Genomic DNA, 23,778 nt, shown 5'->3' with positions numbered 1-23,778 from the left:
GGGATATCGGTTCTTCCTCGTGACGCTGTTCAACCTTCGGAAGTCGACACATAGTCGCCACTTTCCGTTAGGCTTCTTTACGAACAAGATGGGTGAGGCCATCGGGCCTGATCCCGGTCGGATGAATCCCTTCTTCAGATTCTTCTGGATGTAGTCCCTTAGCTCAGCATCGTGCTCGGGCGCTATTGGGTACATTGGTCCTGGGCTTAGCTTAGCTCCTTCATCTAGGATGATCTCGTGATCCCACTCCTGATGGTCTGCTAGATCTGTAGCCTCGTTTTCCTCGAAGAGTTCCTTGAACTCGTCGGTTTGATACTCTCGTGGTATTTCTAGTGGTAAGGGTCCTTCCTTCGTGGTCGCGACTTTCCTTATCCAAATGACTCCTATTTTCTGAGGGTCCTTCGCATAGATTCTCGCGATCTTATGCGGTGAGATGCTGCCGAATCTCCCGTCCTGGGGTGAGCTCTGATTCGTCGGGCGTGTCTCGTGGCGTACTCCTGCAACCTTGTGCACAGGTTCTCTTTTGAGTATCGTCCTCATTCGCCAGTCGATGGCGGGGTTATGGGCGTCCAGCCAGTCATAACCTATCAACATATCTAGTCCTCCTAGATCCATGATATCGATGTCCATTTGGCATTCTATGCCCGCTATCCGTAGCTTGGTGGACTCGGTTTCCATTCGTATCATGCCGCTTCCATATTCCATGGGTTTTTCGTCGGCTAGTATTATCGGAATCGGTTTACTCTTGATTCGATATGGTATTTCGTATTTCTCAACCACTCGTGGGGAGATTAATGTCCGTGCGGCCCCGCTGTCTACGAGCGCCTGGATGTTCTGACCTTGTACAGATACGGTTGTGAGCAACTGCCTTGCTTGACCATCGGTATCCTGTACTTTCCTAAGGGTCGTTTTAGGTATGCCCTCGCCAGTGTGACCCTGTTTCTGGCGGCATCCTAGTTTTTTGCCTGCTTACCTTTCCTTTTCCTGGGAAAGTAGCCTGTGTCGGTTTTGGAACTGTAATGGATTGTGCATCTGTCGTCGTAACAAAAGCTCCAATGAAGGTTCTGATGAGGTATCTTTTCCTTGGTGATTTTCTTCCTTGGCTCCGCCTTCTTGGCTTCGTGGATGGGGCAGTCTGTTACTTCGCAGATGTTTGATGACAGGGTGACATGGTAGTAGTCGTCCACTTGTCGTGCTTTCTCGAGTTGGTCGCGGTGGAAGGAACATCCGTTCTTGCACTGTGGCCATAGGAGTCTCTCATGGATTCCTATTTTCTCAGGCTCATGGAGGTGGCAGTTGTCCGCTAGACACTCGTCTGCCCACAGGTTTAGGTGACAGCACCTTTCCTGGTCCTTTCTGCAATCCTCTTTATCCTTTTGGTGGAACTCGCACTCTACTTTGCAGTCGTACCAGCACAATCCTTGGTGTTCTCTTGTGTCCCTTTCTTCGGGTCTTTCGAGGTTGAGAACCTCTGTTCCTGGGTCCTCGAAGTACGGTTGTTGGTGTATCGCCTGATACCCAACTTCTTCGGCGTCCGGGCCAGTTATTACAATTCGGTCCCGCTTCGCACAGTCGTTGGCGTGATGTGCGGCGTCTCCGCATACCCAACACTGGTTCTTTGCTAGTCGTTCTAGTACGACTCTGTCCTCGACTTTCCAGTCGGTTTCCTTAGGTTTCTCCATCGTGAGGATGTCGTCGGCTCGCTTTGGTTGCTGGATGACCTCGTAGTCTTCCTCCATGCAGGCTTCCTCGTAGAGGTCCATGTCGCTAAGGTTGTCATCCGGTTCTATCTGAGCCGGGTAGGGCGTGCCCTGTCTGACCATCCCGATCTTGACAGCTGCTTGCTTACTTGCTTCACCCGTGGGGCAGTCTCGGGCGAAGTGTCCAACTTCACCGCATCGGAGACATGCTTTCTTGTCATAACGCCTCTGGCGTTCTTCCTTAGAGAGACCGTCGTGTCTCTTTCCTCGGGATTTCTTGTCTTTGGCCTTCTCTTGTACTTTGCCGGTCATGATGGCATCGCCATCCCTGTCATACCTTCCACGCTGTCTCTTTATGTTGGCCATGTTAGGGCGGAAATACTTTTTCTGATCGTTTCGCTCCCATAGCCTGTTGTCGATGCGTGTAGCAAGCTCGATCAACGCGTGTAGTGTTCCGGGCTTGTCGTGGTGTACAAGGCCATCCTTGACATTTTCCTTGAGGCCTGCTTCGAAGACCGTTCGAAGTGCCGCATCATCCCAATCGATCCTGGCCTGTAGTTGCTTGAACTCCGCCGTGTAGGCTGATACAGACTTGGTTTGCCTCAGTTGAGTAATCCGTTTCTCAGCCTGATTCTTCGCGTCTACTTCTCCGAAGATGCGTCCCATTTCTTGTTTGAATTCCGTCCAACTCGCGAACATGGTTCGGGTTTCTTCCTTAGTTCCATGTTGCGTGATATCCGTAAGGTAGTCGTCCACGTATGGCTGCATCCAATTGGAAGCCTTTCCTTTCAGATACGTGCTTGCCATGAGGATCTTTTCCTGGTCGTTGGGTACTTCGTTGAACTCGCAGTACAAGTCGATGTTGGTGAGGAACGTTCGCAGTTCTTCTCGACTTCCGTCGTACTTCTCGGGTGACGCCATCTTGGGTTTCTTCGTAGTAGATGATCGTTCGTTGGGGGTGGCCATCAGCTGACTTGCAAGCTGATTGATCATGTTCTGCATCTCGAGCATCTGCCGAGACTGAACTTGGGCCTGTTGCCTAAGGTGTCTGAGCTCCGTGGCACTGGGAGTATCTTCTGTCTCCGAGTCGGATGCATCCAGCATCTCATCGTTTGCTGGTGCTGGTGCCGAGGGTCCCGGACCCTGGGCCGCGTTGTTCTGAGTGACTCTTGGGGCTGACATCTTCCTTAATCGGGCAACCTGGTTGTTATTCACGTCCACTGAATCCGATGGTGGTCAAAGTGTTACACGGGGTTAGGCTATACTTCTCTAGGCTCGGTCCGTACTAAGGCGAGGTAGACTAAAGCGGTAGTCCGTGAGGTTTGTCTGGCGATTCTGTGGAAAAGAGTTATCGTGGAATAACTGCAGGTAAAGACAATCCAATTCTATAAACGATAGAATAACTAGTTGACAATCTGTGTAAGAGATGAACTATTTGAGTTGACCACAATGAGTGTAATAATGAAATCCAACACATTCTTATACCCATTGCCTTAGGTCCTGTCCTCCCTGGCCTCCCATCCTAGAGGGAGGTTTGGGAGGACCGTGGCTTCCCTAGCCCCACTGGCCTCCCGGAGGCCTGGTCTTGGCGGGATGCCAATCCTGATCACGTGACCCCGAGCCCCGCGATCATCGTTGCGTTCTGACTTGGTCGTGGTTGGCCTTCAACCCCTTCACCCCATGTCAAGGAGAGAATCCTTTGTGTTACCTGTAACACTTACCTACTAAAGAATTATATCTAGATAATATAGTATTAACAATTATCTGCTCTAAAGAGCTAATAGCTAAGTTTAGACTATCTATCTTTAGTATAGACTTTAGGCCTTATACTCTCTCTACTAGTATAATTCTTAATAGAGAAGCTACTATCTACTTAGTTAATAATAAGGCTCTAATTAAGCCTAACTTCTTTATTAAGACTTATAATAAGACTATAGAAGTAGGTAGTTAGATTCTCTCTATAATTAGCATTAGTAAGCAAGTGCTAAAGTTTATTCTTAGCACTACTAAGAGACTAAGAAAGGCTAATCTTACGCTTATAGAAGTAAAGATTATACCTAGTTTCTACACAAACATAGTCTTAGAAGAGCTACTTAGACTAAGCGGTATATAGTATATAGAATACAATTGTATAATTAGAATAAGAACGCTAAAGAAATCTATTATACTTATAACTCTTAAGTGTAGATTTAACCTTCTATTTATTAAATATAAGGCTTCTATCTATTCTACTTTCTCTATTATTGTAAATGCTATTGCGCAATTAATAAGACCTCTACTACGCACTAGCGATAAGAATCTCTAGTATTAAAGATTAGACTATCTAGGCAAACAAGCTCTAGAGTCTCTTGTTAAGGCTACCTAGAACGTAGAGATTACTAGCACTTAACGTAGCAAATATGAATATTGCGCTATAGTCTATACTTACTAAGTAATCTCTTAGCGCGTAAGAGAAAAGTCGCCGTAACCTTTCTTTAGAATATTATAGAATCTCTTTAACTTTCTAGCTAGTTAGCTCTATAAGTAGTAGGCCTTAATTATTAAAGAAAACTACTTAGAAAAGCTATATAATTATAACATTAGAGTAAAGACTCTTAATAATATTATAGACGTAATTACAAGCTTTATAGTAAGAGTAGAGCGTTGCTATTAGTAAAGAATTATAGAAATCTATTAAGATAACAATACTATAATAATACCTTAGAGAGAGAGATTAAGATACAAGAAATAGGTAGAAGAGAAGAGAATTAAGATTAAGACGCCTCTGCTATACACTTATAAGCCTAACAGCTTAGCGAAGAGAGCTAGCTAAGAACTTATTATTAAAGCTATTAAGATGCGCACAAGCGCTAATCTTCTAGTAAGTCTCTAGCTAGTAATTATAGATATAGTAGCTTATCTCTATAGAATAAGTCTAATAAAACTCTATAGCTATTAATTACCTAATTAGGTATTACATAAGTAGTTTAGAAAGTACTTCTACTACTATTAGCTACCTAAGATTAGATATTAGAGCGCTAATCTTCGCCTAGACTAGAGTAGAATCTATGCTTATAGCTACTAAGCGTATCCGCTAGACACGAATAAAGTAGCTAGACGTAAGAGATAAGAATTTAAAGTAAATTCTTACAGCTATATTAGTTATTTAGTTAGCTATTAAGTATCTAATATATATTATATATAGATACTAGCAATTAACTAGATAATTACAACTTAGAATGTAACCTTTAATAAGCGCAAGTTCTACAAAGAGAGATAGAAAGAGAAGCTAATTAAGAAGCAAGTAACTAAGTAGATTAAGATACTCTATAATAGCAAAATTATTAATTCTTTAGAGAAATTTAATATTCTACTTATTAATTAAACAGTAACTTAAGAGAAGCTGTAGGCTACTAAGTAAGATCTTAGAGGTAATACAATTACAAATCTAAGCAATGTAGATAGCCTACCTGTTAATAAGAATTGTAAATTACAAAAAGTAGAAGAGATAGAATACAAGACTAGTGTTCTATTAGAAATTCCCTCTAATTAGCTACTCTACACTAGAATTACTACTCTAGAACCTACGCCTAAGCTAGAAAGTTTAGAGATAAGCAATTAAAGAAATTACAAAGTCGCTAGTAGTTAAAGAGCAGTGCACACGCCTAAGAGAGCTAACCTACTAGAGCCTAGAGATAGAGAGCTCTCTATTAAATTAATTAATCTATCTCTAGCTATTAAGCCTATAGTATTAGACTCTAGATCTATAGAAATAGATAAAAGATCTACTTAACAAGAGCAAGCGCTAAAGAGAAAAAGAGGCTAGCTACTAAAGAAGACAGCTAGATCTTTAAGCAAAGCGTAAGAGAACAATTAGCTAATAGCTAAATTCTCTTAATAGACAAGACGTAGCAGAAGACTTGTAGGCTAAGCGCCTAAGCGAGATCTCTCTACAAATAACTATCTTCTATTACAATAGTCTTGCAAAGGCAAGAAGCTAGAGTAGCCTAATAATTAAATAGAGAGTAGAAGCGCAGGTAGCGTTAATACATTAATTACAGGCTTAAGAGAAGAACAAGTCTAGACTAATTTCTATAAGACCTACCTTTCTAGTCTTCGCAAAGACTAGAACAATTAAGTAAGCTATAAGACTATAAATATAATAATTATATCTACTACGCTTAGTAAGTATAAGATAAACACGCTTAGTGCTCGCTAACACTATAATAGTCTCTAAGAGCTACCTAGAACATAAAAACAACTAATCTAATATCTAATAAGCGTGCTCTTTAAAGACGCCTCTAAGAGAGAGATTAATTAGCTAAGTAAGAAAGAAACCTAGACTAAGATCTTAAGAGCTTAAGCTAAGAAACGTCTACTTCTATTAAAATAGATATAGACCTATAAGTTTAATTAGAATAGTTATCTTCTTAAATACAAGGCTTAGATTATAGTTTGTAGAGATCTCTAGAAGAAGAACTTAATTAAATTAACCTACGCGGCTACTCTAGTAGCTAAGTTCTTCTACGCTGTAATAGCGATTACTACTTAAGATAATCTAGAGATTAAGTAATATAATATTATAGAAGCGTTTCTAAACGCAAAGATTATAATAGAAAACCTAGTAATCTATAAGATGCTAGATAGCTTTAAGAAGCTAAGATTGTGTGTAAGACTTAATTATATACTATACAAATTAAGAGACTCTCTACTATTATAGTACAAGAAGTTCTCTAGTACGCTAAGAGCTATTAGCATAGTAGCCTCTTAGAAAGAGCTATATCTCTTCTTTAATTATAATTAAAGAATTCTTATTCTCTTCTACGTTAATAATATTCTTCTACTCTATTACAAGAACGTAGAACAACAAGTAAAGAATCTTTAGGCAAAGATCGCTAGAAAGTACAAGATCTAAGATTAAGGTAATATAGAATAGTTTCTAGATATACGCGTAATTAAAAACTAACAACTAAAGACAATTATACTTATTTACAATACGTACATAGATAAGATACTTAAGAAGTTTAACCTAGAAGATAGATTATTTTCTTCTACGCCTCTACTATTAGAAAAGTTAATTAAAAATACTAAAGAAGTAACTAAAGCGCAGATTAAGGCCTACTAAGAGATAGTTAGCTTAGTATTATATATAGTAATTATACTCTAACTAGATATAGCGTACTTAATCTTAAAGCTATCTTATTTTCTTATAAATCTAAGCAATTAGCATCTTAAGGCTATAGAGCAAGTAATTATATATCTATATTAAACTCGCTATAACGCGATATAGTATAGTAATTATAATAGTCTAGATCTTACAATCGCTAGAGATATATTCTTTACTAATAACCTAGAGACTCGCTAATTCTCTTATAGATACATTACTATATTATATAGAGAAGCGATCTTTTAGAAGACAGTCTATTAGAGTATAGTAACTACATTAACTACTAAAGCTAAGCTTCTCGCTCTTAAGTATATAATAAAGAAAGTAATAGCTCTCTAGCGTTTTTTCTATAAGCTTGCGCTTAATCTTAGAGACCTATAGACTATTTAGTATAATAATTAGTAGACAATTAGACTAGTTATAGAAAAGAATAAGCGAATAACTACTTAGCTTAGGTATATAGATATCTAGAACATATAGCTACAGTAAGAATATGCAAAAGAATTATTCTAAGTTAAGTACTTAGAAACAGTAATTATACTAGCTAATAGATTAATAAAAACGCTTATCTAATAATAGTTTAAGAAGTTTAAACAGCTACTTAATTTATAAGATTTACAACACTTAATTATTAAGAAGTAGATAGAGAGAAGAACTTATTTATTACTACTATATAAGAACTACTAATCTTAAGCTAGCTCTTAATTACTATAAGAGGCGGCTAGTTGTAGAGAATTAAGTAGTAAGAACAAGAAACTACAATTATTAACTAAACTACAGAACTTTAAACTCTAAATTATAACTATCTCTACTTCTTATTCTTAGCCTTCTTAATCTTATAGTAAAGCTAATTCTTATGCGTATAGAGATTATAGATACTAAGCTTAAGCTTATAACACTTACACTTACTCTTAGCCTCTTTATACGCGCGCTAACGTCTAGCACAGCTACTTAATCTAGTGCTAGAGAGCAAGCTCTTAGAGGCGCGTAGAACAATTAAACAAGAAGTAGAGAAAGGCAATAGATAGATATAGCGTAGAGAACCTATATTAAGTAAGCTAAAGCGCGCAGCGCTAACAGAGTTAGACTTATAAGTAGACGATAGTGTTAGCTTAGAGAAGCAAGTCTTTTTCTTAGAAGAACTTAAGCTCTTCTTACAACGCGTAAGAATCTTAGTAATTAACTTACTCTTAACCTTAGTAGCCTTAGTAGAATACTACTTCTATTAAGAAGTTAGCTAAAGAATTAAAATAATAAAGATTATTAAACTTATATAGCTAAAGCGCTTACGCAGCTAATTATACTTAGTAGATAGATTAGTGTTAAGTAGATTACATAGATAAGTATTATACTTAGTATACTTACTTAATAAGCCTAGACGCTTATAGTAGTAATAATAGAGCTAAGAATTATAGAGCGAACGCTTAATACAGCCCTTACACTACTTATTGCAAGAACAAGAAGAATTAAGCAGAGTACTAATAACCTTAGTAGACGTAACAAGTAGATTAGATAGCTGCTTATAGCAACTACTACTCTTACTTAGAGTAACTAACTACTAATAATCTTTAATTCTGCGCGACAAATAACAAAGCGGCGGAGACTACAGCTCTACATACTACTTACTATTAAAGCTAATAGATTTAGAAGTCTTAACCTAGAGAGTAGAGCTAGAGCCTGTCTTTCTTATTAAGACCTTACTCTTAGCGTATAGAGTCTAGCGATAGCGCTTATTATTCTTATAGAGCTGCTCTTCTCTCTTACGCTTACTATTAGACTCTATACTCTAAGCCGTAATTCTCTAAGCTAGCAAAGAGGTATTAGTGTAGCTAAGAGATTAATAAGGTAAAGACTTATATAGAAGACCTTAAGAATCGCAAGAGCAATTACTTATAACTATTTCTACTCTTAACTAACTCTCTAGTAGATAAGTAGCTTTAAAGAGTTAGTAATTAAGCTCTTTATTATATATAGAGAAAGTATATCTATTACGCTTATAGCCTACCTAAGTAATAAGATCTTAATTAATAAGTTGCGTAGTACGCTTATAGTGCTTATTACTATTATAGCGCTAACGCTTACTACGCAAGTAATTGCTAAAGAGGGAGTTAGATTAAGACTATAATAGTATATTAGCAAGTAAGTTAATTAGAAAAGTAAGAGACTTACTATAAGAAGAATAGAAGAGAGGCTTAAAAGAAGTAGAGGTAAGATAAGATAGCTAAAGGCTTAAGCGCGTAAGAGCTTAAGCGTAGTAAGTAAGTAAGTAGAGTAGAAGACCTAGATAGATAGCTTAAAGAGCTAGACTAGAGACTTAATACTCTTAATCGCTATATAGAAGAATTATGTAGTGCGATAGAGAAGAGAAGAATTAAAAGCGCTATTATTATTAATAAAAGTCTCTAATTCTAGCCTAAGCGCTTCTACATGCGCTGTAATCGCTAGATTACTATTAAGGCGGCAATTATAGAGATAGATAGCAAACTTTACCTAAGAAAGATTAAGAGGTAGGTAAGAGAACTAGATCTTACTACTTAAGAACGTAGAGATACAGAGCTATTACCTATATTCTCTGTAATTGTAAGCTAATTCCTAGCCTACTAAGACTAATTTCTAGCTTATTAGACTCTAATTAAACAAATAATCTCTTACTTCTATTAGTGTTAAGGCTAGATTAGATCGCGATTTAACCGTAATTAACTACACTACTCTAGGCTTTATAATCTAGGCCTTAGAGAAGTAAACTAAGCATAGCAACTACAACTAGATTAATTTAATTAGAACAGATTAATAAATCTTACTATTCTAGAGAGTATGTTAGAGCAGAAATCTATAGATTTCTACTTTAATTACCTAATCGCAACAATCTAAGCTACGTAATTACTTAGCAAGTAGATATATAGTAGAGAATTTTATTCTAAGTTCTCTTTAGTAGTTATCTAATTAATACACTTATTTTAACCGAACTAATTAGATCTCTCTAGCTCTAACACTAACTTAGTAGAATACTAGAGGTATTTTCTTACTAACTAGAGCGTACTCTTAAATTAGATAGAGTAGTATTTACTATTAGCCTATAGTTATTTTATATAGGCTTCTTCTCTATCTTAACTAGCGTCTATTATAAGAAAGACCTTGTATTATAATATATTAGTGTAGTTAAGGCTAGCTAGAGCTAGTGCTAAGTAAATTGCTTACTTAAGTGTATATATAAACTAATTCTTCGCTAGGCTCTAGTTATACTATATATCTACTCTTAGTAACTAGAAGAGTAGCTTTATAATAGTTGTAAAGTTCTTAACCTAGATATAATAGTAGATATATAGTCTAATAAATAAACGTACATCGCGTATATTACAATATAGTAGCTAGTTAAGAAGCTTCTAAACCTTCTTACTATTAGAATAATATTCTTTAGAGCTAATTTTATAGCCTATAACTTTAAGTCTTTCTATAAGAAAGTAGCACTTCTTTCTTAAGATAGTATCTTTTACTTATTTAATATCTATAAGAATAGCGTTAAGCTAAAGAATATATTTATATACGTAGCGACAAACGCTAGGTATAACTATCTCTATATTGTAGTTTGTCTTAGAACTACCGTATGTTATATTATCTATAAATACTATAGTGTTAGGCTAGTAGTTCTTAAGAATCTTTATTATAACACACTAAAATACTATAACTAAGTTAGTTACTTCTATAACTATAGTATATAAACAAAGCAACCTAACTAGTGTTTAGAATGCTATTATGTCTTAGCTAGAGCTGTAAAGAGTAATCTAATTATAACCTAAAAAGAGATCTATAAGTAAATTAATAAGGCATCTCGCAAAACGCTTAGAAAACTTATCTACTATTAGTAGTAGGTTTACATCTTATATACTAACTATATTAATCTTTTAAGTATTAGATATCTATTAGACTATTCTATTCTTCTTAGAAATAAAATACTATAAGTTATAATACTAACTATCGCACCGCTTCTATATTTCTCTATTAAGACAAGCGTTAGCTATCTTAATAACTAGATTCTTAAGCTTCTTAGAAATAGTAAAATCTCTTACTTACTAAGCTTAGTGTAGAATAGTGCGAATCTTATAGAGTAAATAGACATCTAAGTGTATTCTACTAGACTTAGTAAATTTCTAAGACAGCGCTGCCTCTTAATTATAGAGTATTTAGATAAAGAGCTCTCTTTCTTTATATATAACCTAGGTTCTAATATAGAGGTTAGTAAGCCTCTCTAATATAAGACAAGTTTCTCTAGAAAATACCGCGTACTATAGCTTAAAGATGTTATTGTGTAGGCCTAGGTCTAGTTCGCGAACAGATATACGAAGGCGTTAGCGTTTCTTAGCTAATTCCTTCTAGTCTTTCTATCTAAACTCTATTAGCTTATCTATCTAAGAAATATCTATAGGTTAAACCTTCTTATCTACTATCTTGTATAGTGTATATATATCTAGTTACTAATAAGTTACGCGCGTATAGTCTAAACCTCTCTAGTAATTAATTTCGCATATAACTATATATTTAGTAAGCTTTTACTTATAGTAAATAATTACGTTACTATCTTTGTCTACTTAGAGTGCTTTAGCATTATTATTAAAAAGAGCGTGTATCTATCTCTTCTATAACTATTAAATACTTACTAGGTATAGTATATTATATTCTCTAAAGCCTTGTATTAGATTACACTATACTAATTAATAGAGGTATTAAATAAAGAGAATGTCTTAGAACGCTTATAATAGAAGACTTATTATAGTGCTAACTTATACGTGTCTAGCTACGTTGTCTTACTATTTATCTTAGCTATTGTCTATAGTTAAAGACAGGTGTACAAGCTCTAGATCTAACGCGATAAAGAAAACTAACTTAGTTCTATTCTCTAACTAAATATAGCATTATACTCTACTAAACGCGTTATATTATATTATAATATATAACGCTGTATACTATAGCTCTCTAAGTATAGCTAAGCGTGTAAGATTTACTATAATGCAAAAGGTAGTGTAAATAACTATAACGTACTTTACAAGCATATAGACTACCTAAGTATATAGACTACTTTTGCTAAGACCCTACTAAAACTATACTTTTATCGCGATGCCTTAACGTAACAACGTGCAAAAGCTCTTTAATAAGAACTAAATATAGCTTACTCTTTAGGCTATTAAATAAGACGCGACACTTACTCTATAACACGCTGTAGTAATCTACACTATCTCTTAAAGTACACTTACAAGATAACTTACTAGAAAACTATTACAACACGATTATTAGCTAGCAGCTATAAGACTTACTATAATAGAAGAGGTAGTAGTTCTATAGCGTGCACTTAACTTTAATAAGTAAGAATTCTTACTATAGCTTACTACTATAAAGAACATAGCTAATTATTTACTAGCCTAGTGTTAGAAAGAGCTAGTTAGTAAGCACTAGGCAAATAACTTTGTATAGCGCTAACTAGAGCTCTAAGTTAAGTTTAATTAAAAGTATAACTATAGCTAAGCTCTCTACAAGAATTCTAAGATTATACAAGACTAGTTCTAGCTTATAAAGAACATAAAGGCTAAGTATAGTATTCTTAATAAAGATATCTATAACTTTAACAAAACAAGCTTTATAATAGATATAATAATAGCTTAAGTAGTTATTACATTATCTAAGCGTTAAGAATAACTAAAGATAGTATAGTAGAGTAACTACAAGTAGGTTATAGCTATCTAAGGCATTAACGCGATAGAGTAGATAATTCTACTCTTTATTATCTTCTAGAGCAAGCACTACTTCTTAGCCTAGTACAAGAAAGAAGACCTACCTAAGAATTAGGTTATTAGAGTCTTTAAGAATAGCTAGATAATAAATAAGCTTAGCCTATAGTAGTTAAAGCACTTTAATGCGCATATAAAGAAGCGAACTTTAGGCATAGTACGCTTACTTATTATTAACAGCTATAAGAGCTACAACTTACTTAATTTCTAGTAGTACTATAGAGAAAACAAGATTATTACTCTCTGTATACCTTCTTACTTATTACACCTTCTATAGCCTCTTAATGTTAGTTGTTTTGCGCTATTAAAGCGGGCATATAGATACTAAGCTAAGAATCTAATACGCAACTATATTAACTATATTAACAAAACCTTATTCTTACTATACTTTATTACTACTTACAAAGTAGCTATTATAAAGAGTAATATTCTAGAAGGCTTTTAAGGCGCTAGCTTAGTTTTATTTAATCTAGAGGCTATTATATTAACGCTTAACGTCTACCTGCGTACACTACTATTATCTACTGTTAAGAATAGTCTCTAGTAGTTGCAAACACTAAGCAATACTCTAGAACTAGAGTCGTAATTAACGTTAGTTAAGATAAGAATTTAAAAGCATATAGATAGCTTACTAACTTTAATAGTTAAGGCCTTTAAAAAGATAGCAAAAGGCGTAGTAGTAATTACGTATAAGCTTATATTAGTGTAATAGAAGAATACTACGCTTTAAGTAGCTAATAAAGTAGCTACGCAATATAAATTATATAAAAGAAAGCAAGTACATAAGAAAAGAGCTCTTATAGTTAAGAAAGGTCTTTAACTAACTACTCTTAAGAAGTTTAGAGCGCGTAGTAATAGAAAGAAGGTAAAAAAGAGAGCGCGCGTTAAAGTAGGTAAGTTGTTGTAAAGACGCTATAGACGCTACAGCAAGATAGAACATAATATACGCACTTATAAGCAAGATGTAGTAGTAGATTCTAAGTAGAATAGTCTATTACAATTTCTAATTATAGTTCTATATAGTTCTGTACTATTGTATATAGTCTTAGTTTTAGTAGAGTCTTAGCAAAAGTAGTCTATATGCTTAGGTAGTCTATATACTTATAAAGTACGTTAGTGCCTATACGTAAGAGAATATTAAATACTATGCTAATAAACAGCTTATACTCTCTGTTAGTAGAGGTAACTTCTTATAGTAGATCTCTAAGTCTTTATTACTAAAGCTTATATAGTATCTTTAATGCTCTCGCGGCGCTAAGGTAAAGAATATTTATCTAAGCGCCTATATTAATAAGGCATTTAATTAAGTCTCTATAGATATATATCTATACCTCTAGTAGGTCTATCTATATAAACGCTCTCTCTACGCGTCTATATACTTCTTATACTACTTTAGTAGGTATATAGTTAAGGCCTTTAGCCTATAAATTCCTATAGCTAGTAACCTTATATCTTGTTTACGTATTTAAATAGTATATATTAATAGTACTATAGAATACCTTAGTGTTGCATTATTATAATTATATTGTTGTAGAGAGTTATAATTATTACGCGTAGGTAACAAAATAGTAGAGCGCTAAGGTATAGAGAAGCGCTTAGATTTTAGATAGCTTAGTAGTTAACCTAAAATCTATATAATAGCTAGCTCTATAGCTATTTACTATTCTAATACTATTAATACTAACATTATTCTCTTTTAAAAGATCGCGTAATTAATTATAAATACTACCTTATTCTATTAAGTTAGATACTATTATTCTACGTACTTTCTAGCTTAGAAGCGCTATTATAATACGGTTAGGCTAGCTCTTAATAAGCTCTCTAAGCTCTAGATTAGAAAGTGTATTAGTAAACTTAACTACCTTCTTCTTATAGCCTTATATTAGATGCTTAGAATTAGCTAATATACTATTGTCTATACGCATATTCTTAGGTAGATATATAACTACAAATAGCGTGTTAGAAGCTTATAGATAGAATAGCTCTCTAACCTAGCTATCTTCCTAGCGTATAGTAGTGTCTAAAACCTAAGAATTAGAAACTTAGTTGTTAATATTATCTCTTAGTAATAGCTAAAAGCTCTAAGATTACTTAGATAGTTACTCTCTCTTTCTTATATAGCTGTTACGAACACAATCTAGATTCTAGAGAATACTTCTCTCTAAGCGCCTACTAACAGCATTACTCTTAGCGCTATAGAGAAAGGCACTATTCTCTCTTCTAAGAATAATACTATTTATATTAATATTATTAAGAGTCTTAATATTCTTAGAGTACTCTACTTCTTCTTAAAATTAGAGAAACTACTAGTAAATATCTTTAAACTCTTAGCGATAGCCTAAGTGCGTAGCTATATTAGCTATTTCTACTTATTTAGAACGCTTAGAGTAAGAGTTCTACTTAAACTTCTCTAGAACTATATTAGAAGCAGGCTATTATATTATATTATTAGTAACGTTAAAGTACTCTTAGATTTTAGACTTAAGCTACTCTAGCTTTATTATTAATAGTAAAGTTTCTAGAATTAGATTAAAACGCTTGTGTAGTAGACTAAAGTAGTAAGTTCTAATCTTATAATTATTATTCTAATAGTAGCTAACCTAACCTAAGTTACAAAGATTGTTATAGAGCTTATAGTCTACAATCTTATAGCCTTCTGTATTATACATATAACAAGTGTTAGAATACTCTACTTAGCTAAATATTACGCTTCTCTCTCTAGAAGTAGTGTTTCTAGAGGCCTTAGCAATAAAGAAACTATTATTTCTCTCTATTAGTAGCTTCTTATTAACTATACGCCTAATAAAGTAGAGAGTATTAGTAGACTTCTTAAATATATAGCTAGTTAAAGAAAAGTATATAAAGTACTCTACTAATACTATATTAAGCTTTATATTCTTTAGTATTAAAATAAGATTCTCTACCTCTAGGTTAACCTTAGAAGGTAGTACATTTAGTTACTCTTTCTACTTCTTAAAGTCTACTATTACATTCTTTACTTTGTTAGAGTTAAAAGTAGCTTACTTATTAGTAAGCATAATACGTCTTATCTCTACGTCTATACTACTTTAATTCTAAGTATACATCTTATTAATACTATTAGTTTTCTTATAGTGTACCTTTAAGAAGTAATAGATCTTATCTATATTATACTTAGTCTAGTTATCTCTCTTAGAGGCATCTAGTATTATAAATATAATAGACTCTTTGTTATATTTTAGAAGACTATAGAAGAAGAGAATACCTAGCTTCTTACAAGAAACTTACTTACTAGCAACACAAGTATTAGATATTATTACAAAATAAGTATAATACTCTATAAGACTAGGTAGATCGCGTACACACTTCTAAATAAAGACCTGCAAGTATAAGCGCTTATCTATCTTAATAGCAGTGTCTTTATTAGTCTAGTAGTCTTTTATAGAAGACTTAAGCTTACTCTAGTTCTTATTCTAGTAGCTAGCTAGCTGCTTAATAATGTAAGAAAGAGAATAGTTCTTATTACTAATATAGTCTAGAAGAATAGAGACTCTTATTTAGTTAGAGAGGCCTCTATTATTAGCTTATTAGTTATAGTCTTTAAGAAACTTAGTAACGTCTTTACTAGTAAAGACTAGAGTAGTGTATCTAGGTTAAACTATTAAGACTATATTATTAGTTACTATTACTAACAATAGCGTACTTTCTATTTCTATAATTATTTTAGGTGTTAGAGTCTTAGGTGTTAAAGAAGTAGAAGAATTAGCAGATAAATATTTAGGTAAAGAGATTACTAGATCTCTTAATACTTTACGCTTCTTTTATTTCTTTCTTAGCTATTGCAATTCTAAATAACTTATAAAGAAGCTAATATATCTTTATTTAAATAGACTATTTCTAAATTCTAAATACTTCTCTTTTTAAAAAATTAAAATCTAAATACCTATCTCTCTGTTTTCTTTTTAGAAGAGTCTCTGCTCTTCCTCTCTTTAGCACTACTTAGTGCTTTCTATACTAATATACTCTATTAGACTATTAGTTCTATAGAACCTGCGGTTCCGCACTATTATACGTACTAAGTATACTATTATAGTATTATACTAACCTAGTTAGCCTAGCATTTTATTATAATTCTAATATACTATTCTAAGTATTAGTTAAAATAGCTCTTTTTGTTAATTCTAATTAGTTACTATCTCTAAGTAATTGTCTTATCTATTATTACTTAGAGAGAAAAGAAAGGTTAGCCTAAACGCAACTATTACTATAGTTCTAGCTAACCTAAAAGAAAAAGATAAGTCTACACTTATAATGTTATTAGAAGTTGTCTTTACTATATGTATTACATTAACGCATGCTAACTACCTTCTATACTACGTAGTAGAGTATATCTCTATAGGCTTTGCTATTTATATAGGTATTAGAGAATATAAAGATATACTACTATAAGTATATAAAGTAGTTAGTATAGGTACTAAGACATGTAGGCGTTGTTTTTAGTAGAAAGAGATTCTATTCTAGAGAGATTCTCTAGTCTAAAGTACTATACAAGTGTCTAGTATCTAAAAAGCTATTCTTATCTTAAGAAAAAAGATAATTCTCTAATACTATTACCTTCTCTTATGTTCTTATCTGTTAAAGTTCTTGTTCTTAGCAATCTTTAGATAATTAAATAGCCGATTCACACTAAGAAACCCTATGCACTAGTACACTACTAATTAACTTTTAGAATAAAGTAGTCTATAGTTCTCTTCTCTATTAAATACAACTTTAGTATACCTATATAGTAGCTCTCTAAGCGTAGCCCCTTCTATATACTAGTAGTAGTAACTAGATAGCGCTTTTTTATTTTAAGTTTAGTAATCTATTTTTAGTTAGTAGTAAGTTACTTCTTCTAGTAATAAATAATTCTATCGCGCTCTATAATAGAGGTTTAGTACTCTTGCTCTATAGTAGACACTGTATAAAAGAAGCTCTCTAGATTCTATATATACTAATAGCTATTACGTAGATATAGTAGCTAGGTGTTAAGATTATTACGCACCTCTACTAATAGAGCTTTAGCTAAGTCTAGAGTAGCTAATAGTTTAGAGTAGTCTATCTAATCTTATAAAGATAGTACCTATAAAGAGAAGCTACGTAATATTATAGAGTTAGTAAGTAGAAAAGATAAGTATACGTAATTAGTATATTTACTACGTATTAATAATAGTATAGAGTTAGGCTAAGATAAGAACGTAGCTTAAGAAGCTTATAATAGAGCGCGTTTACGTAGGAATTTTAGTATTATAGATTTTAGGTGCACTAGCAAAGTATCTAAAATCTTTGTAGCTAATTAGAGTATAGTATAACTCTTAGCGCTTATTACTAGCTAGCGCCGTGATAGCTAGTCTAAGAAAGAAGGCTCTATAACACAAAATAGCAAAGGTAGAGTAAAGAAAACAATTACGTAATATGCTTACCTCTTTTACTTACGCCTTAGCCTAGAAACTTACTCTTAACTTGCGCTCTACGCATAGAGATAAGAATAAGAATTATTCTCTTTTCTCTATATACAACTACCCTTAATAAACGTAGGAATATAGAGCTATCCCCTACTATTCTCTCGTAGTGTGAAGCAATTACTATTGCCTACAACTACCCCTTACACCTAACGGCAAGCTGACCAAGGAAATGAAGGGTATCGAAGCTATCAATGGCGAGACCGTCGTGTGGAAGAAACACGCTGGATCTTTCTCAGAGACAGATCTGGCAGAAGTCGTTCAGAGGACTGGAATCAAGAAACTTGTTCTTACGGGATACATGGCACATGGTTGTGTGTCGAGTACTGCTCGCGAGGCGACTACTTTGGGGTACGAGACTCTTGTTGTGGAAGACGGTGTTGGGCAGCGCGATATGAAAGATATTCCAGCTGTGCAGGTTAAGAAGGTTGCTTTGACGGAGATTGATGATATGTTTGGTACGGTTGTGAAGTCGTCGGATATTGATTAAATGTATGAGATCTGGACTAGTGGATACTCCCCATGCTGATCAGAGGAGCTTTCTGTACGAAACGACAATTATATAACTATCCCAAAAGCATCGGAATCGTGTAATCGCTATATGTGTATGTTGCGTACCGACCGCTGAGGTTCAGTCTCTCCCAGCCCTGGAGATAGTTGAGCCTTCGCTGGGCCGCTTGCGATGGCCAAGTACAAAACCTTCTTCCGCATCGAACATCAGCTTCGTCTTCGCAGCTTGACCTCTTAGTGGTTGTGCCGCCCGTGTTTTAGAATCCTCGAACACCTCTTTGACCTGGCTTGTTGTGAGCTACTGATCGAGTATCTCCTCTTCGTTCACACTTACATCGAAGCCCTGCATCGCTGTGCCAAAAGTAGACATTCGATTGTCATAGCATGCACCGTTGTTCCACATCGCAAACAATCCAAAGCAAATGGCGATAGTGCTGCCAAGAATGGCAAGCCCGTACGATAAGAGGAGGTTTTGCGGGTTGTAGGCGTAGACAACCGCAGAGGTGAACGTGGTGACATTGGTAGGAACTTTGATACTTTGTTTCGCTGCGTTAGCCCTCGAACGCATCATGAGATTGTAGCTTACCAAAGCGAAGCATCGTTGATCATGCTCAAGGACACATTCAGCGCAAATGCTTCGACGTCCTCACGGAAGGAAATATCCCGGACGCTTGACGGATTTTGGAGAGTATTGACAGCCTGAATTGCCTCGTTCATGTTGCGAGTCATGTTGTAAATCTACGACCCCGTAGAGAGAGAGATGTCGTATCAAGCGGACCAGTCGAATCCAGCTTAGTCCGGGAATTATCTCTGTGCCAGGCGATATACCCAAGCAGATAGCTTGCTAAGCCTATAGTATATCCGGAGTAGGCGGGAGAGCCGGTGGCTGGCCCGAGTTCGTTACTGGGGATGGCGCTCTGCGGATCGAACTTGTTGAGCAACTCCCAATGAACATTTCCAATGCTGGCTATACTGTTGCGGGTGTTGACGGTGTAGGAAACGGTAGCGTTCCACACTTCACACAACAAAAACTCTGTATCAGATTGATACGCTATATCAGTTGGACGTTTCTGAATAGCAAAAGCAAACTCATTAGTAGTTTGCTCAGTATTGTTCCAGTTCAGACCTGATGTAGATTCTCCCAGAGTCCTTGGATATGATAGTCCGAGGTATCCGATCTCTCCGGTGGAAGGGATGTCAGAGTTCATCCATTTTAGACTGTCGGTGGTCAAGTTGTTTACTGCAGCGACTCTTGTCTCATTGGCAAACCGCAATATGTCGTCACGAACGGTGCTGTTTGCTGCAGTGCAGTTTAGTACCGGCAAAAAGGCCTCTGTCTCATAAGACGTGTTTAGGTGGGAATAAGGCGTTTCGAATGGAAGACGGCCACCGGAATATATGACTGCGCTGACGATTCGTCCAAGCCGAGCTGAAGGACCCGAGATCCAGGGACGGTTCGCAGATTGCCTGAGTATGAACGCATCTGACATGTTGAGATTATTGACATCCGCTCTTAGCGCTTGTTCTATAGAGTGTGATTGTGAAGTTCTCGTCTCGACTGATAATGTTGCGGGAGCGAACAATGTTGGTAACGGCAGACACCTACAGCACCGTCAGTGACAATCATGCGACGCCGCGTCTATCATTTACTATAATATGAGTGCAACTATGAGCCCTAGGTGTAGCTTCCGGATGACCTCAAAGTTGAAGAAAGCAGATAAGTTTCTCGAAATGTCGAAAGAGTCGTCGATAGATCTCAAGCTTATTGATCGCCTCCGGAGACGCATCCACGCAAATTGCGTGTATGCGATCCCGACGGCGCTCTTGAGGCTCAGAGCAATGCTGATCGCGAAAGCGTTACCGAACCTTACAAGAGTCGAAATATGCACATGTGCGCATGTCTTGGCACATACCGTAATGACCACTGCTGTCGCCCCGTCGAGCCTATCACATCTCTATCCAGCATTGTGTAATATCGATGATGTCCTACTGCGAGAGCAATGCCGAAGATATAAGAGGCCAACATGTTTGTCGGAGTGAGCCAATGGGACTTTGCAAGTGTTCGCAGGTTAGTGTTGTGCTTAGAATTAGCTGTCAGTGATTGCAAAGCAGATGCAGCGTCGTCATTGTTTGCATCGTGTATCAGCGGCAAGTCGGATTGAGACATTGCGCTATCGTGTCGGCGATGAGCCATTGCGATCTGTGGTATTGGAGCTTAGACCAAAATTAATAGTATGGATATACCGAACTGGCAGCGTAGGCAAGAGCGAAACGACGAAAAGAAGAACTTACGCGACAGGTTCCAAGGTAACAGGTACTCCTTGTGGTGCATCACTCTTATGCTCAGCCCCGCCATCCGGCCAAACCCTATAAGTCCTCGATAGCTCTTTGGCGCGATGTTTATGCAGTATTGCGGCGTCGCTAGGCTGTGAAACGCGAAATGATTGGGCGAGCCTACTTTGCAAGCCTCCATGTGACGAATTCTACATGGTTCCTAATCTATAAGTCTACCCCACTCACACATCCTTCTCTGCATGAATGACAACATGCTCGGTCGATCTTCGCCCAGATACCCCTCCCAAAATAGGGCTGTTGTCTAGCGGAGCTACACCAGCTCGCTTTGCCTCCGCTTCTGTGAAGGTACCATATAGATCGATGGGATCGATCTGGTCCATGTCAGGGACTGGGAAGATCTTGTTAAGAACGTAGAAGATAAAAGCGCTGATGAAGAATCCTATCAAGGTGTCAGTGGCCCCTCAATTTCCAAGGTCGCGAGACAGTTTTCTCACCTATGAAGAAGGCCATATTGTAGAGCTGTACCAAAGCCCGTGGTGGATCGACATCTCCTCTTACTGTCACTATAAGACCTCCAATTGTCGGGATCCAGCCACATAGCCATGAGGGTATCGCTCGCCAGTTGAAGCCTTTGGTGAACCAATACGACGAGTTTTCCGTTCGATATAAATGACTCAAGCGGATCCTTCTCCTTCGCAAGAGGAAGTAGTCGCATGCCATTATGCCGATAATTGGTGCCAAAAAGACCGAAAAGGAAGACAGTACGGCGATAAATGTAGTGGCGCGGTTGATAAGCTGCCAGGGTTGAACAACCCATGCCGCCACAAAGGTAATGATAGCACCACGACGTATGTTGATGTAACGTGGAAAAAGGCCAGCCAGGTCGATTCCGCCAGAGACAGCGTTTCCGCAAATGTTCTCGAACATTGCGGTAAATGCGAAACCTGCAGCCAGGAAGAATACCCCCGCACGTGCCTTCGATGAGCCGTTGCCGTTGTCCATCATGCGCATGAGTAGATCCGGTGGGTTCCAATAGATCTCTCCATACAACTTTTGTCCCGAAGCAGTCGTAACAAGACCAACTAGAGAGACAATGACGCTGGTGATGACACAGCTAGTGATAGTACCGACCATGTAGGGTGTTCTTCCACGTGAATAGCGTGAGAAGTCGCTGCCATTCGTGATGCCTGCCGCAATTCCGCCAAGGCTTTGATTGATGCCAGCCATGATGAGCCACGAGGTGCCCCAAGCGGAACCCGAAGGAATGTTCTCGCCAGCATTCCATAGAGGGCCTACACCTTTAGCAGTCGTCACTGCCCAGATCATCCATGCCAACATTCCGATGCCGCACCAGAGGCAGACTATGAGAAACGGGATCTTGAACTTCTCCGGTCGCAGCCACAAGAACGGTGTCGATATGAACCAGAACACGACGAATCCCACAAACTGGTCGGTGGTAGCAGGGAAGTTGGGGCTAAAAGTATTTGGCATGCGTGCATACGAAGGCCAGATCGCGGTCAAGCATACAGCGACTAGACGGCCACCATTCCAACCTGGTTCAGATTAGCATCATAGCACCAGGCTCATCCTCATAGCACTCCAACTTACATTGAACGGCGTTCCAGATAAAGTTGAGCAGGATTCTCTGCGACAAAGGTATGAAGCTCCCGCGCATACCCCAACTATACCTGTTCTGTACCGTGAAGCCAATATGCCACTTCAATCCAACCCAAGCAATAAGTGTGGAGAAGAAAGCGATCAATAGACAGCTCACAACGATGATAAGAATAGACTGTGAGACAGATAAACCCATAGCTTCAGTAATATTAGCGAACGAGTCCGACGAGAATCATGTGGTATAGCTTACTCAAGAAGGTGCTTGGTGTTTGCCAGTTCGCGAGGTTCAGCGATGAAATCGCCCAAAACCCGAAGAAATTGAACCAGCCCCATGTCCTACGTTCCGGCGGGAGAGGGATTAAATCGCGGTTGCTCCATGCATCTGTCTGCTCATGCTTCGCATCGTCTCCACGAAGGCGTACTTTCTCATCGATGTTCCTTAAGCGCTGTCTCAAAGCCATGATGAAAGCGAGTTAAGAAACGCGTCGCTAGCCAAGGAGGCTGGGAGGAAAGTAATTGAGACGAACGACAGTGGTGAGCTTCTTCCGCCATCTTAGTGTTGCTACCCTTGCTATCAACAGCGCTCGGAGTCATCCCCAATCTAGGTGATCTAACGCCGACCCAAGTTTAGTGAAGATGATAATGCGCCGACGGGGGTAACGAGGCAGCATACGCGGGAAGAATACCTTATCCGCTAGAAAGAGGGGTATTTGTGCCTATCTTATCTGATCATCCGAGCGCAGTGATCGGCGCCGAAGAGATCCCATCTCAAGCTCTGCTGCTACCAATGGGCAAGCTGTTGATGACGGGGTAAAGAATTGGAGTAGCAAGTAACTCCAAAAGTGGGGTATGGGTGAAAGATAAAGTAGGGAGGCGGCTTAGGGCGCGAACGTCCGATTCCCGGACCTAGCTCGCCCCACCAATCGAAATCTTATCAGATGGATTCTGGATGCATCGTGACCAGCCAACTCCAATTCGACTAGAAGAGGCTTTCACCTTGGAAGTATCTATAGCTGCCATGACTACAGGAAAGAATCTGCGAATAGGCGTTGACGTCGGTGGGCATGTACTGTACATCAGAATTTCGAGAGCCATGGGGCTAATACCGCGCGTAGAACCAACACTGACGGAGTCATCATTGATCCTATAAGGTCGAGTGAAGATGACCGGGGAATTGTTGCTTGGTACGAGTCCTATACCCATACATTGAACACCACGCTTCCTCGCTTAGCCCACTCCCTCAGAACACC

General features: G+C 37.2%; 4 protein-coding genes across 4 annotated transcripts; 1 reads left to right on the top strand and 3 right to left on the bottom strand.

The window, feature by feature from the left end:
* Positions 1–18,278: 18,278 nt before the first annotated feature.
* Positions 18,279–18,596, top strand: BKA58DRAFT_398984 (Isochorismatase-like protein; the record flags this gene model as incomplete). Its single annotated transcript, XM_046171518.1, has 1 exon — positions 18,279–18,596. The coding sequence occupies one exon, from the start codon at positions 18,279–18,281 to the stop codon at positions 18,594–18,596; it is 318 nt and encodes a 105-aa protein (XP_046029827.1).
* A 141-nt stretch (positions 18,597–18,737) lies between these two features.
* On the bottom strand, positions 18,738–19,345 carry BKA58DRAFT_436684 (uncharacterized protein; the record flags this gene model as incomplete). Its single annotated transcript, XM_046173429.1, has 3 exons — positions 18,738–18,899; positions 18,951–19,152; positions 19,203–19,345. 3 exons carry the CDS (start codon positions 19,343–19,345, stop codon positions 18,738–18,740), a joined length of 507 nt encoding a protein of 168 aa, XP_046029826.1.
* Positions 19,346–20,318: 973 nt separating this feature from the next.
* Positions 20,319–21,017, bottom strand: BKA58DRAFT_107831 (uncharacterized protein). The gene is made up of 2 exons (XM_046163867.1): positions 20,909–21,017; positions 20,319–20,816 (listed from the first exon to the last, which is right to left on the bottom strand). The coding sequence occupies exon 2, from the start codon at positions 20,808–20,810 to the stop codon at positions 20,484–20,486; it is 327 nt and encodes a 108-aa protein (XP_046029825.1). The 5' UTR covers positions 20,811–20,816; positions 20,909–21,017; the 3' UTR covers positions 20,319–20,483.
* BKA58DRAFT_107809 (permease for cytosine/purines, uracil, thiamine, allantoin-domain-containing protein) lies at positions 20,965–23,211 on the bottom strand. The gene is made up of 4 exons (XM_046163866.1): positions 22,779–23,211; positions 22,520–22,726; positions 21,406–22,464; positions 20,965–21,350 (listed from the first exon to the last, which is right to left on the bottom strand). The coding sequence occupies exons 1-4, from the start codon at positions 22,987–22,989 to the stop codon at positions 21,133–21,135; spliced, it is 1,695 nt and encodes a 564-aa protein (XP_046029824.1). The 5' UTR covers positions 22,990–23,211; the 3' UTR covers positions 20,965–21,132.
* Between the last annotated feature and the right edge of the window lie 567 nt (positions 23,212–23,778).

Source organism: Alternaria rosae, assembly GCF_020736505.1.
Source record: "Alternaria rosae strain MPI-PUGE-AT-0040 chromosome Unknown BKA58scaffold_2, whole genome shotgun sequence".
NCBI classification, from domain to species: domain Eukaryota; kingdom Fungi; phylum Ascomycota; class Dothideomycetes; order Pleosporales; family Pleosporaceae; genus Alternaria; species Alternaria rosae.
The sequence above is the reverse complement of the archived record's forward strand: the minus strand, read 5'-3'. Positions and strand labels throughout refer to the sequence as shown.

Excerpts from the sequence above, each read along its gene's own strand:
- BKA58DRAFT_107831 (XM_046163867.1), bottom strand. The coding sequence starts at position 20,810 with ATGGCTCATCGCCGACACGATAGCGCAATGTCTCAATCCGACTTGCCG.
- BKA58DRAFT_107809 (XM_046163866.1), bottom strand. The coding sequence starts at position 22,989 with ATGGCTTTGAGACAGCGCTTAAGGAACATCGATGAGAAAGTACGCCTT. Across the intron at positions 22,727-22,778 it reads AACACCAAGCACCTTCTTGA|CTATGGGTTTATCTGTCTCA; the intron begins GTAAGCTATACC and ends ATATTACTGAAG. Across the intron at positions 21,351-21,405 it reads CAATATGGCCTTCTTCATAG|GATTCTTCATCAGCGCTTTT; the intron begins GTGAGAAAACTG and ends ACACCTTGATAG.